Here is a 13,019-nt window from a genome sequence, read left to right as displayed (position 1 = left end):
TCATAAGATAATGACTAGGGATGTGAGGTCCAGCCTGGTGACTGCAGTGAACACCGCTGTGTGGCCTCTAGGACAGTTCTTAAGGGAGCAAATCCTATCACAAGGAGAAAGGATTTTTTTCCCTTTTCCCTTTCTTTTTATTGTATTTATTGTATTGTATATCTTTTTATTGTATTGGACAGTAGCTGAACCTCATTTCACAAAGGATGTAAATCAAACCATCATGCCGTTTGCCTTAAACTTATGCAGTGATGTATGCCATTTATTTCTCAATAAAATGGGAAAAAAGAAGACATGGATGTGGTCATCGTTGCACAGCAATGTGAACGTACTTAACGCCACTGAAATGTACACTTAAAAATGGTTAAAATGGGGGAGCCTGGCTGGCTCGGTAGGGAGAGCATGCGACTCTTGATCTCAAGGTCGTGAGTTCGAGCCCATGTTGGGTATACAGTTTGCTTAAAAAAATAAAATTGAGGTGCCTGGTTGGCTCAGTTTGTTAGGTGTCTGACTCTAGATTTTGGCTCAGGTCATGAGTTCATGGTTTGAGTTTGAGGCCCCGGCAGTGTGAAGCCTGCTTGGGATTCTCTATCTCTCTCTCTCTCTCTCTCTCTCTCTCTCTCTCTTCCCCTCCCTAGCTCGCTCTCTCTCTTTCAAAGTAAATAAATAAACTTTAAAAATCTGGGGGAAAAAAATCTGGGTTAAAATGGTAAATTCTATGGTATATCTGTTTGACACTGGACAAAGGCAATTAAGACAGGTAGAAGGCAATGTAGTGGGACGAGCTCAGGCACTGGGGGCTGATGAGGGTCAGGGGTTCTGGAAGGGGGCCCTACCTTCCTGGCGGGAGCAGAAGGACTTTCTGGAAGGGTCATGGGGCTTCTGACTCAGAAAGAAGTGCAAGCCATTGCCCCATGCCCAGCTTTGAACTTCCTGGCACCAAAAGGGATCCGTTGTGTGTGACCCAAGGAGGAAGGAGAAAGGCTGTCTGCAGGACTGGCGGAGACGCATCCCGAGGCCGGCGCCTTTCCATCTTCCAGTAACCAAACCCTCTCTCTTCCTGCTCTTTCTCCTTCACAGACGGCCACTCTGAGACGACAGGGTCGGTACCTGTGCTCCACGGTCCCCGCAGACGCACAGGAGGAAGCGCAGAGCTTATTTGTTACGGAGGTAATGTGCCTTTTCTATGCTAATGTACACGTTATACCTTAGAGTCCCTTTTTGCCAGTGACCCCCCCCCCCTTAAATTTCAGTGATGTTTTCAAGGAAGTATCAAAGGTAATTACATTTTTATAATGGAAGTTAAAAGAGGAGAACAGTATGGGGTTTTCAGCATCCGAAACTTGGACAGAAATGTTAGTAAGGGTCATTCGTGACGACTGTTTAAAGGATGTACACTACAGGACTTACAGGCATGTAATACGGGTAACTTGGGAACTCGCTGGAAAACTTTGGAGAGGCTTTGCTGTTGAGATTGCTTTTAATGGAGACTCAGGACACACCTTTATGTGTTCATTTACTTCAGTTATAGGTTTCTACTTATAACTTATTTTCAAGACTAGTTCTGTCTTCAAGAAGTGCCATGTGATAATGAGCAGAGCCCACCTGTACCTGATCATTGTACGATTATTGAACATAGAAATGATTACCTTGTTAAAGAGGAAAGAGAAAATATTGCATTTGGATTGCATTTTTTTTTAGACTGGTGTTTGTGACTTCCTCCAGGTGCTTGTACGTAAGATGACTAATTAGGTATTTTAATTTTGTTTCTTGAAGTGCTCCTTTTTCTTGAAGTGCTCCTTCATTTAAAAATAATGGGTCTTGTTGCTACACATGGCCAGATTTCATTGTTTCTCATTGCCATGTAGTATTCCATGGACCTTGAGGGTGTTATGCTGAGCGAAATAAGTCAGGCAGAGAAGGACAAATACCATATGTTTGCACGTATAGGAGGATTAGGAGGAACTTGACGGAGGAACAAGGGGGAGAAGAAGGGCGGAAATGGTGGGGGAAAGGGAGAGAGGCAAACCATGAGAGACTCTTGAATGCTGACAAAAACTGAGGACTGATGGATGTGGGGGGGAGGGGGGGATGGGCATGGAGGAGGGCACTTTGGGGATGAGCACTGAGTGTTATGTAGAAACTAATTTGACAATAAACTATTTGTAAAAAAAAAAAAAAAAAATAATGGGTCTTGGGGCGCCTGGGTGGCTTAGTCGGTTAAGCGTCCGACTTTTGCTTAGGTCATGATCTCGCGGTTCATGGGTTCGAGCCCCGCGTCAGGCTCTGTGCTGACTGCCAGCTCAGAGCCTGGAGCCTATTTCAGAGTCTGTGACTCCCTCTCTCTCTGACCCTCCCCTGCTCACGCTGTCTCTCTCTCTCTCTCTCTCCTAGAAATAAATAAATAAAAATAAAAAAAAATTAAAAAAAAAATAAAAATAAAAATAATGGGTCTTTACCCCTATTTTTCTAGTTGATTTTTAGATGATAAACATGCCCATCAATAAGTTTGATTACCACAAGAAAGCTGTGCTTTTTAAAGTGAAGACTAATTAAAATAACAATATTGTAGTAATATATAGCATTATTTAATTTCCATTAAAATTTTCAAAAACTTAAATACATATCAAAAATTGTAAAAGTGTGATCTGTCTCTCATCCTTCTGGAAAGGTAACTTCTTGTCTTACCTCCTTTGCTACTATCTTGGTAAAAATAATTCTGGACAAATAGAGCCATATATGTTTATGTAGTCTTAAATGTTTAGGTTAAAGCAGGATATAGACACAGTGTGACCACCCACAGGCAACTGTCTGGCCTGCAGCCTGTTTTTGCAAATAAAGTTTTATTGTACTACCGCCACACCCCTTCATTTACATGTCACCTGTGACCTACTTTCACATTAACTCTGAGTATTTGCAGCAGAGACCATGTGACCCTTAAAGCTGAACATACTTAACTATATGGCCTTTCCCAGAAAGAGTTTGTTCACCTCCAAACTTATTAATTACTAATTCAGTTCTCCCAGTCGCTTAAAAAGTACAATTTTTGAGGCACTGTTCTCCAGTCAGTTCTTTAACTGCTGTAGGTTGAGGAATAACAACTTCATGCTGTGCTGCCCCAGCCAACAGAATGAGCCCTCTTGGGACATGGCCACTAGGGTGGAGTGGAACAGCAAGCACTTCCTCTCCATCCTCCTGTCCAGCGGAGAATGACCTAATGCTGTTTTAAAAAACAACTTCAAAAACCTTTCAGTATTAACTTGAAAATATTATTGAATTTCACAAGCCTGAAGGTCACCGATGAAATCAGCCAGTCAGATCCTGGTCGTTCTAGAGATCCAGTCCTCCGGGTACTGATTTCTGACATAACCCCTCATTTCCTAGACTCCTACATCCCCGAAGGGGTTGGGGGCAGCTTCCTTTATTACGCGCCTCAGCCTTGGGATTCAGCTGGTGCCTGCCATGTGCACAGTCAACAAGGGCTTAACAAATGGATGACTCTCTGGCCACTTGACCTGGTTAACTGTGTTTCCTTACAGTTTCTTATAATTTAACATATTTAAACATAATTATCTTTCTGACCCATTTTACCTAAGATATTAAAAATCTGGGCAGTCAGGTATTCCGTTCATAAATGCACAGATTGTGTGCAAGTGCTTGCTCGTTTATCTTTTTAACTGGGCAGGTGCATGTCATACATCAGAATAGATTTAATATCCTGAAAGAGACTTTGGTGGTATGACCTTGGTCGTCATGCTTGTGCAAAAACTTGAACAAAGAGGATAGGAGCATGTGCACAAGACTGTCATACCGAGTCAGATGTGAGCTGGCTGTGCTAACACACCTAATGGATACAGGTAATGCTGCAGTCACGCTTGGTTTGGAATGTAATTTTGAGTATGGATGTCGGATGTTCTGAATGTGAAAATGCTTTGAAAATATTTTTGAAAAGCACTTACAAGAGCAAGATAGTATTCAGAAACATTTGTAACTACATGGCAGAGAGATCGAAAGGTTGTTCAGTTCCACCATCCAGCTCTGTGCCTAACCCTTCTCTGCTATTTAGTCCACCTTTCAGAACAATAATGTAAAATCTTTCACTACCTGCCCTTCACCATCTTGCCAGTAGAGTGCTCAGCATAGAGTCTGGAGCAAGGGAAGCACTCATTATCCTTGCTGTAGTTAAATTCATGACTTTGGGGTAGAGGAGAGTTTGCTTCAGAAGGCCTATGGCCATAAATCATGAAACAGATAAAAAAGGTTGACCATGTAAACGATGAAGTGGAGTGAGACTTTGATCATGATGTTAGTTACGGCCAGAGTCAAGTCAGCTAGGTAAGACATTCAACTACCTCTTCAATTAAGCATTCATTTCTTTTTCCACACTGAAGTTAACATGTGGGTAGCCAAGAGCTGACTATACTGAAAATTAATGTAGCTGTTGGTAACTAAATCAAGCACTTTCCCTATTGATTTTGATTCATTTATATTTGAAGATCTGGTAGACACAGCCTTATGATCGTTAGAGTCTATACGCTATTCAGTGCTTCCTCCTGGATAGATGAATGAAAAACATGATGCTGGTCTGTTGAGTCTATTGGGTACTGAGGTAGTTTAATGCAGTGTAGGGAGTGTAGGAATGTCTTTTTTTTTCCTCCAAGATTTCTTCTAGCTGGGTTAGGAATTAAATTGATATAAGACAGATTAATAGAGAAAAAACCCAGAGTTTTATTATGTGCACATGGAGGTCCAAAAATGAAACTGAGATCCCAAGAAATGACTAAGGCAGGCAGTTTTTATACATTTTAGACAACGAGACAATAAATTTGTGAGGAATTGACAGGATTAAAAAAACCAGGTGTTTGGGAGCCTTAATTAGTAAGGAATTCTAAGCAGAATTTAGGCTGAGGTAGGAGATTAGAAAAAAAATAACAAAGTTTATTTCTGTAGCTTTCTCAGCTTTCAAGTCCCTACCTCTGGTGACGAGGATTTTTTTCTTACTTCTTAGTCCAGGAGAGTATTTTTCATATGGGAGATTTGTCTCCAGCCTTCAGGGGACAGCGGAGGGCCTTAGTGTCCTTGCATGGGTTATTGCCCAAGTGGCTTCATTCAAACTAATCACTGTGGCGTTGTTGTACATTTGGGGGCAACCTGCCCTGGCCCCCCCAGCGGTCTGTGTAAGTCAGTATCATCTCAGAGCATAAAGCTCCCTGCTTTGTACATCCTATTCATACGTGCATGTGCATACACATGACGATGTCATGGTGCCACTGTGAATTGGAATCTAAATCTTTTCTCCTAATAACCTCACCCTGGACCTTATAAATAGAAGGAAAGACCTAGGGCAGATTTATATATATTATACTTAGTAACAGATCTACTTGTCATATTAGTAAACACCATGAGAGTGTCTTTTTTAGGTTCACACTTTTCACCTAGTCTCATGAAATAGTAGAGGGCACAAGGCTTCCTAAGCAAGTGCTTTTAACTCAGAAGCAGTACATTGTTTGTTTTGTAAATACAGCAACGTGAAGTGCAGTTTGTCCCCTTTTAAAATCTGCTCTCTGATCTTGAATGATTGGCACTTACGGTGACCCCATCCCCAAGGGTACTGCTTTGGGGGTTTTTAAGCTTTATAGGAACCTCTGATGGTGGAATTTCAGGGGTGGGAGGGTCGAAGTGAAAGAATTGTTTTGATGTTTATGTGGCTTTGCATTTGCAAACCTACCCAAATATTCTCTTAAAGCCATCACATGTCTTTTTTCTTTTCCTCTTATGCTTTTTATTTTTTTACACCCTCCCTTTCACCCTGTAGTGCATCAAAACCTATAACTCTGACTGGCATCTTGTGAACTATAAATATGAAGATTACTCAGGAGAGTTCCGACAGCTTCCAAAGTGAGTAAATGGTCAGACCACACAAGGTGGGGTGATACACATGGGCAGTGTTTCTGTGCCTGAAAGGCTTAGGGAGGTACATAACTCCACATGCAACCAGAATAATTGGAGAACATATTTCTAGATGGTTTGTTTGTATATGGAGTAGCTATTACTTCCAGGGTGTTTGATAATAGGACTCAAGCCTAGTACTCTGGGATTGGTATAAACACATGGATGGTGTAGTGATGGCCTGTGATTCTTCCGGGGTATCACTGATAGAACAGGTAGAGTACTTTCAGTGAGAAATAGAAAACAAAGAAAATGTAAATGCTACAGTGTGTCTTACCTTTAAAAGAATACTTAGAAGAATTATACAAAGCATGTCACATCAAATAAATTTTATGTTTAAAAAAAGTAAAAGAGCAAGCATTTTCCCAGACAGTCTTCTTACTTTCTTTGAAGTATTAACAGGTTCTGGAATACACCAAAAATGAGTGTGTCTTTAGATTGATTAGTGGTCATTAAAGTGAACCAGGCATAGTAGGTAGGTCTTGCCTTGAGGGGATCAGGATACCCTGAAATGATACAGTTGGTAAATTTAGGTATAGTTGATTATGAAAATCGAAATCAAATGATGATGGATTATATGTCAAAAGTAACCATCGCCAGTGAAAATTTTTCTTGCAAGCCTATTAATATATTTTTCTCTATGTTTGTTGGATCTATGAATTTGAACCATTGAAGCTATTCTCAGTGGACCTAGATGTTTGTTTTTACTATTTGTGTGGTTCATCCACTCCTTGGGAGTGTTTAGCCAAGTTCCCCATTGACTCTGTTTAAACCTCAGCTGAAGACACTCCCTTCCAGCATTATCTTCTCCAGATGGGGTATGCTCCTTAGTTCTATGTTTACCCAATACTTATTTGGGGACTTTTCAATTCTTTCCTTCTGATTGCCTTAACCCATCTTTACGGATAGTCTGATTCACACTGTTCTCATGGCTTTCTTAGAAGAGTCCATGAGCTGTAGTGTACTGACTGTATGATATACTTTTACTGCTGGTGGATTTTTACCTTTGGCATTAATACTATTCCAGTTGTGTGCTAAGAAAGAGAGGAAGGATACAAACAATGATTAAGAACATAGATTCTATAATCTGCCTGCATCATCTGCACACTCTGCCCTCTAAGCCTCAGTTTCCTCTCTATTAAATGGCCTTATCACCAGTCCCCACCATCTAAAGGACTGAAGGAGGTAATACATGGGAAAGACAGTGCATAAAACATACTGTTTAACATACATGCTGGCCACTGTCTTTGTGCTTTTGTTGTTAACACCAGCATCATTAAGACTGTGGTTCCCACTCTAAAGGCCATGACCCCAGTTTCCATTTTTTCTTATAAACTTCATTTTAAAAGTTATTCTACCAAGTCTTTTTTTTTTTCCTGTTCTACCAAGTCCTTATTAATTAATACACTTCCCCATCTTTAATATACCTATCTAACTCCCGACAACCTAACGTCAGCTCTTCTCTGTGGCTTCCGCACGCTCTCTAACTCTTGGGATCACCCACTTTCTAAAGCAGCAGTGGGTCCATTGTCTTTATTCCTCAGCTGAGTGGACCAGCTTTGGATTTGTTAAATGTTGGTTCCTCTGATGGGGGAAGAGGTGCATCTCTTCATTGATTAGGTAATTGTAAAACAAGTTTCTTTCTTCTTTTTAAAGCAAAGTGGCCAAGTTGGATAAACTTCCAGTTCACGTCTATGAAGTGGATGAGGAGGTTGATAAAGATGAGGTAAGATGATCACTTGCAGATTTGAAAGGTGATTTCGTTTATAGACGCTACAAGATTGGTTGGAAAATTACCAGCATTTAGCTAAAAGAGGAATTGGAATGTTTCTTGAAACGGGGAAAGAATTTTTATTCAGTGTATTACTGGATTGATTGAAGTGAGGTCCCCGTTTCACTTGACTGTTTAGCATTGCGAGTTCTTTCTGTCTTGTTTATTTGTTCCCAGATCATTTTCAAAGGCTTGGTTAAGATTTGGCTACATTGTTAAAAGATACCAAGATTACTTAGACCTTAAGTTTAGATTGGTTTTCAATAGGCTATCTTGAAACAAACTGCCAGTAGACTTTAAATGGCTCTTTCTTCAGTGATGAGTTTGAGTGATATATATGGTATCAAGAAGCTTTTTCCTTTCTTTTTTTTCTTAAGCTCACTCCCCCTTCCTTTGGAGAAATCTATAGAGAGGGCTAAGCATTGAGGTGACTATGTTCACTGAGCAAGGGAAACCTAATAAAAAGTCAGGGCTACCTGTCTTCTTCATTTCTCACTCACCCCTGCTCAGTATTTGATGCCTCATTGTGAGTTTAGGGGGAAGGGGTTCTTTTTTTCCCCCTTTTTTTTTATCATCAGGTAGACCATAACACCAGCCATTCAGGAATGTTAACAATATCTGTGGTGGGAAATTATTTTAGAAGCCACTTTTAAAATAATTCTGGGAAGAGTAAGTGACCATCCAAAAACACTTGGTGCCAGTTAGTAGCAAGTAGAGGACCAATTATAATAATGCATGCGAAGGGCATGCAATGAACTTTAGAATCCTAGACACATAAGTTATTTCTATTAGTGCTAATAATAAGAACCATAAGACCACCAACATTAATATTGAGATGGTCTAAAAACAGAAGATGGGCTTTTCTGCAGTTGTCTGTTTGATCACAAAAATAGAGATTGTGATTGGAGACCAGGCTTCCGGGGTGTGATGTGGGTAACATGACACTGTGTGGCCCTCTCGGCCTGCTGTACCTGCTGAGAGTCTATCAGGCACCACCTTAGAGGGTCAGGGACCCACAGAGCCAGGGTCAGGCTGCAGCAGACTTGCTGGGGTGTGTGTGTGTGTGTGTGTGTGTGCGCGCGCGCGCGCGTGAGTGAGTGAGTGTACACCTGTCATCCGTCTGTTACACGCACGAGTGTGCGCCTGACGTAATTTCAGCAGCAGCCAGCAACCACACACTCACCTCCCTGTACTGGAGCCCACAGCTGGAGGGGAACCCGCAGAAGCAGGTTTCTTTGTTTTTCTGGCCGTGCTCCTTCGCCTTCCTAACTCTCCCTGTCTCCTCTCTCTCTCTCTCTCTCTGTGCGTTCTTGCCTCTCTTTCCTTCCTTTCCATTTCCCCGTCCTTCTCTTTCATCCCTCCTTTCTCTGTTGCCTCACATTTCCTTCCTTTCTTCATTCACCTTCCCCTGAACTGAGCCTCTGGGAAGTTTTCCAGGAATTTGCTTTTGTCCTCCAATTATAGGGGAGTGTAATTTGAAAATATTTTTCATGAAACCCGGCAGGACCTTACAACCTGAGTGGTCAAGTATGGTATGTACTTTCTGTGGCTCGTTAAACACTCAAAAAAAAAAAAAAAATTGGACTGGAAGGAGCTTTGCCTTTTAATGGACTGGAGTTTTCAGGGATTTAGGCTTCTCCCTCTCTTTATTGCCAAGCTGAGTCTAAAGTAACTGCAGCAGATGGTCACTCCAGTCAAGGGGCGCGATGGGGCCACCTGGCGCCAGGTGAATGAGTGACCTTTTGACCAGACTCACAGTAGATAAGATTCGTAGTAACTGGAGATCAACTGTGGTTTTCCCTCTCTCCTAGGATGCTGCCTCCCTGGGCTCTCAGAAGGGTGGGATCACCAAGCACGGGTGGCTGTACAAAGGCAACATGAACAGCGCAATAAGCGTAACAATGAGGGTAAGGCGGCCCGTCACCCTGCGTTCCCCTCTCCGGAAACCCTTTTTGCGATAGGTCTTGGGAATAATGCTCAGCATGAATGGGCATGCTGTTCTTCCTGACAAAAGTGACATTGTCTGGTCAGTAAGTTGCCTCGCTGGTGATCGACCTCTGTTGGCACTGTCCTGCTCGCACCCACGTGCCCCACTTCGTGCCCCGACCGCCAGCGTGACGAGATCACCATCGTAGGGCTGGGGCAAAGGTGTGGTTGCCAACACGGGCTTCCTTCCCTGTATCCGAGTAATAATGGCACCTCCGAGCACGTCACCCAGGGGCTAAATCTGAGCACTTTTGGGAGGTCTGCTATGGCAAGGTCAAGAAAAGCACAGCTTGGGGACTGGAAGGAAGAGGTTTATATTGGAAGGGGGTCAGAAAGAAGAGAGCAAAACTAGTATAAAAAGCCATTTGGGGAAAAGATAGGAACAGAGAAAAACCAGCATGTCTTCTTTTAAAGAGAAGAGACATAACGGAAGGGAGGTAGGGTGGACAGGGAAAGAAAAAGGAAATCAAGGGAAATGCTGACTGTCATAATCCTGAGGCTGGAAAATCGTTCAGTGTCACGAGGCAGAGAAAAGTTCCTATTCTGTGGGAGCAAGAAGCCCTGGGGATTGGAGAAAGTTTCCATCCTTCTGTGCTGCATCCCAAATTGGAACTCACTGCACTGCTTTTGGGTGCTTATGTAAAAATATCAAATGCTGTGGGTGAGAAAAAATGACCCATGAATGTTAAGTGAACCACCTCCTCAGAATTTAAATGCACTGAAATTATTAGATGTGATGGAGAGTCTTAACTCACCTTTACCTGGGGCGTTGGCCAGGATTGGATTGGTGGTAGAGAGAATAGAAATGGTTTTTACACATGTGTACCGCTGTGAGCGCGCAGTAGAGATTGTGACTCTTCGTTTTGCAACAATAGCTGTGTGTGTATTTTTCTCCCAGTCATTTAAAAGACGGTTTTTCCACCTGATTCAACTTGGTGACGGATCCTACAATTTGAATTTTTATAAAGATGAGAAGATCTCCAAAGAACCAAAAGGATCAATATTTCTCGATTCCTGTATGGGTGTGGTTCAGGTAAATATGCATAGGTTTCTATCATCAGGTTTTCTTATCTGTAGAAGTACCACCTGTGAATCTGCAGATTTAAGCAAACACTTCCAAGAATGATAGTATTTGGGGAGAGAAACAAAATAGCTGTCAGGTAAGTACAGGCTTGCTTTTCATCACGATAGATCTAAAGCAAGCAGAGTTCTATTGTACTAGGCCTGAGCTCCAGTGTTTCAGGTAACGCTCAACCACTTTATAGCTTCCATGACCTTGGACAGGCTATTACCGAAAGTTTCTTCATATGTAAAACGTGGGTAATGATCATGTTTCCTTAATAGGGTAAATTGAGGGGCCTGGATGAATTCTTTGGGAAATATTCAGAGCAGTTCTTAGCATCTCAGGGATGACTTTCATCATTTCTATCATAGTACCAGCAGCAGGGTTAGTCAGGAGACTGGGTTTCAGATCCAGACTGAGTTCGAATCCCTGCTCCACCACTTACCAGCTGTGTAACTTTGGAGATGTTATTGAGCCTTTCTATGCCTCAGTTTCCTCATTTGTCAAATAGGGATACTTGTATCGAATATAGTTACTGAGAGGATTAATTAGTATATGGAAAAAGAACTTGGAACAGTGCTAGCACATGGTAAGAATTCAGCCAATAGTGGATATTTTTATCTTAGTGCTACTGCAGTTGTAGAGTTATGCTTAAAAATTACTATTTTTTTTTTGAGAGAGAGCAAGAGCGAGCAGGACGGGGGGGTGGGAGAGAGAGAGAGAGATTGAGAGAGAGAGAGAGAGAGAGAGAATCTTAAGTAGGCTGAGAGAGAGAGAGAGAGAGAATCTTTTTTTTTTTTTTTTTTTTTTTAATATTTTTATTTATTTCTAGGAGAGAGAGAGACAGCGTGAGCAGGGGAGGGTCAGAGAGAGAGGGTGTCACAGACTGAAACAGGCTCCAGGTTCTGAGCTGGCAGTCAGCACAGAGCCCGACGCGGGGCTCGAACCCACAAACCGCGAGATCATGACCTAAGCGAAAGTCGGACGCTTAACCGACTAAGCCACCCAGGCGCCCCGAGAGAGAGAATCTTAAGTAGGCTGCATGCTCAGCATGGAAGCCATGCGGGGCTCAATCCCTTGACCCTGGGGTTATGACCTGAGCCAAAACCAAGAGTCAGATGCTCATCTGACTAAGCCACTCAGGTGCCCCTTATTTTTAGGTCATGATGTAACAGTTCAGTGAGTTCAGGCCCCTCATTGGGCTCACTGCTCTTGGCACAGAGCCTGCTTGGGATCCTCTGTCTCCCTCTCTCTTTCTGCCCCTCTCCTGCTGGTTCTCTCTCTCTCAAAATAAATAAATAAACTTAAAAAATTATTTTTAATCATGCATAATGTACAACTGTACTCATAAGAAAATCAGACCGTACAAACTGGAGGTCCCTGTTGATCCCCAGCTCTCCCTTTCCCAGAGAGCTGCTGTTACCAGTTTGGTGTAGGACCTTTCAGACCTTCACAGAATTGTTTTTGAAAGCAAGTTGCCAGTTTCCCCATCTGTCTGTCCATCTGCCCGTCCCCCCTGCCACTTTCCAGGAAGGTCTAAGGCAGTAACTTACAAGGAAACATAAAACATAGGAGAGCACAGATTTACAGTGGGTTTGAAAGCAGGAAAAGTGAACAAGGAGTCAAGGTAGGGAGGAGATGAACGGGAATGACGCTAAGAAGAAAGCATAGGTGTTCAAGGGGCCTAACACCTGCTGTGGGTGGGTGACAGACTGGGCTCTGTGCTTTCCAGGTTGGAGACCCGTTCACTCCAATTAGTCAGAAGCTGCCCAAGGCATCTCAGAATGAAGATCATTCAGGCATTTCTCGTGGGGGCCTCATACAGAGGGCCCTGTGTGATTAATGAACAATCTCCTTGACAACTCCTCACAATAGATGCAGTCACCATTATCAGAGTTTTTCCTAAAATGACTCAGTGTTGGCTGACGACATTGGCCCGAAGCTCGGTTCTAATAAAAAAAAGGTTGTTCTGTGGGACCAGTGTGATTGAGGTTAGAGACACAGCTCTCCGGTCTGACCTCCAGGTGTGTGCACTCATTTATGTACTCACATGTTTAAAATTACATTGCATTTTCAGCCAAGTAATTCATTCATCTGGTTTAAACTGTCAAGCAGTGCAGAAAGGTCACGCTGCATGCACATTGCTGCCCGCGTCTCTCCTACCTCACCTGCTCCCCACTCCCCTGAAATGATCCACTGTTCTTTCTGGGATGTGCCTCCATAATGCTGGATAAGGCATGTCCGCTGCTT

The 13,019-nt window shown here is 42.6% G+C and overlaps 1 protein-coding gene across 10 annotated transcripts in view; it reads left to right on the top strand.

The window, feature by feature from the left end:
* The window catches only part of DOCK9 (dedicator of cytokinesis 9), a 290,243-nt gene that overhangs the window by 151,264 nt on the left and 125,960 nt on the right, over positions 1-13,019 (top strand). For all 10 annotated transcript variants that reach the window (XM_039252519.1, XM_039252516.1, XM_039252512.1 and 7 more), the window contains exons 3-7: positions 1,081-1,170; positions 5,816-5,898; positions 7,606-7,675; positions 9,532-9,627; positions 10,605-10,739. In XM_039252519.1, the coding sequence (XP_039108450.1) occupies positions 1,081-1,170; positions 5,816-5,898; positions 7,606-7,675; positions 9,532-9,627; positions 10,605-10,739 (474 nt within the window). The remainder of the gene's footprint in view (positions 1-1,080; positions 1,171-5,815; positions 5,899-7,605; positions 7,676-9,531; positions 9,628-10,604; positions 10,740-13,019) is intronic.

This window comes from Hyaena hyaena, unplaced genomic scaffold (assembly GCF_003009895.1).
Source record: "Hyaena hyaena isolate Hyena2069 unplaced genomic scaffold, ASM300989v1 scaffold_418, whole genome shotgun sequence".
NCBI lineage: Eukaryota > Metazoa > Chordata > Mammalia > Carnivora > Hyaenidae > Hyaena > Hyaena hyaena.
The sequence above is the reverse complement of the archived record's forward strand: the minus strand, read 5'-3'. Positions and strand labels throughout refer to the sequence as shown.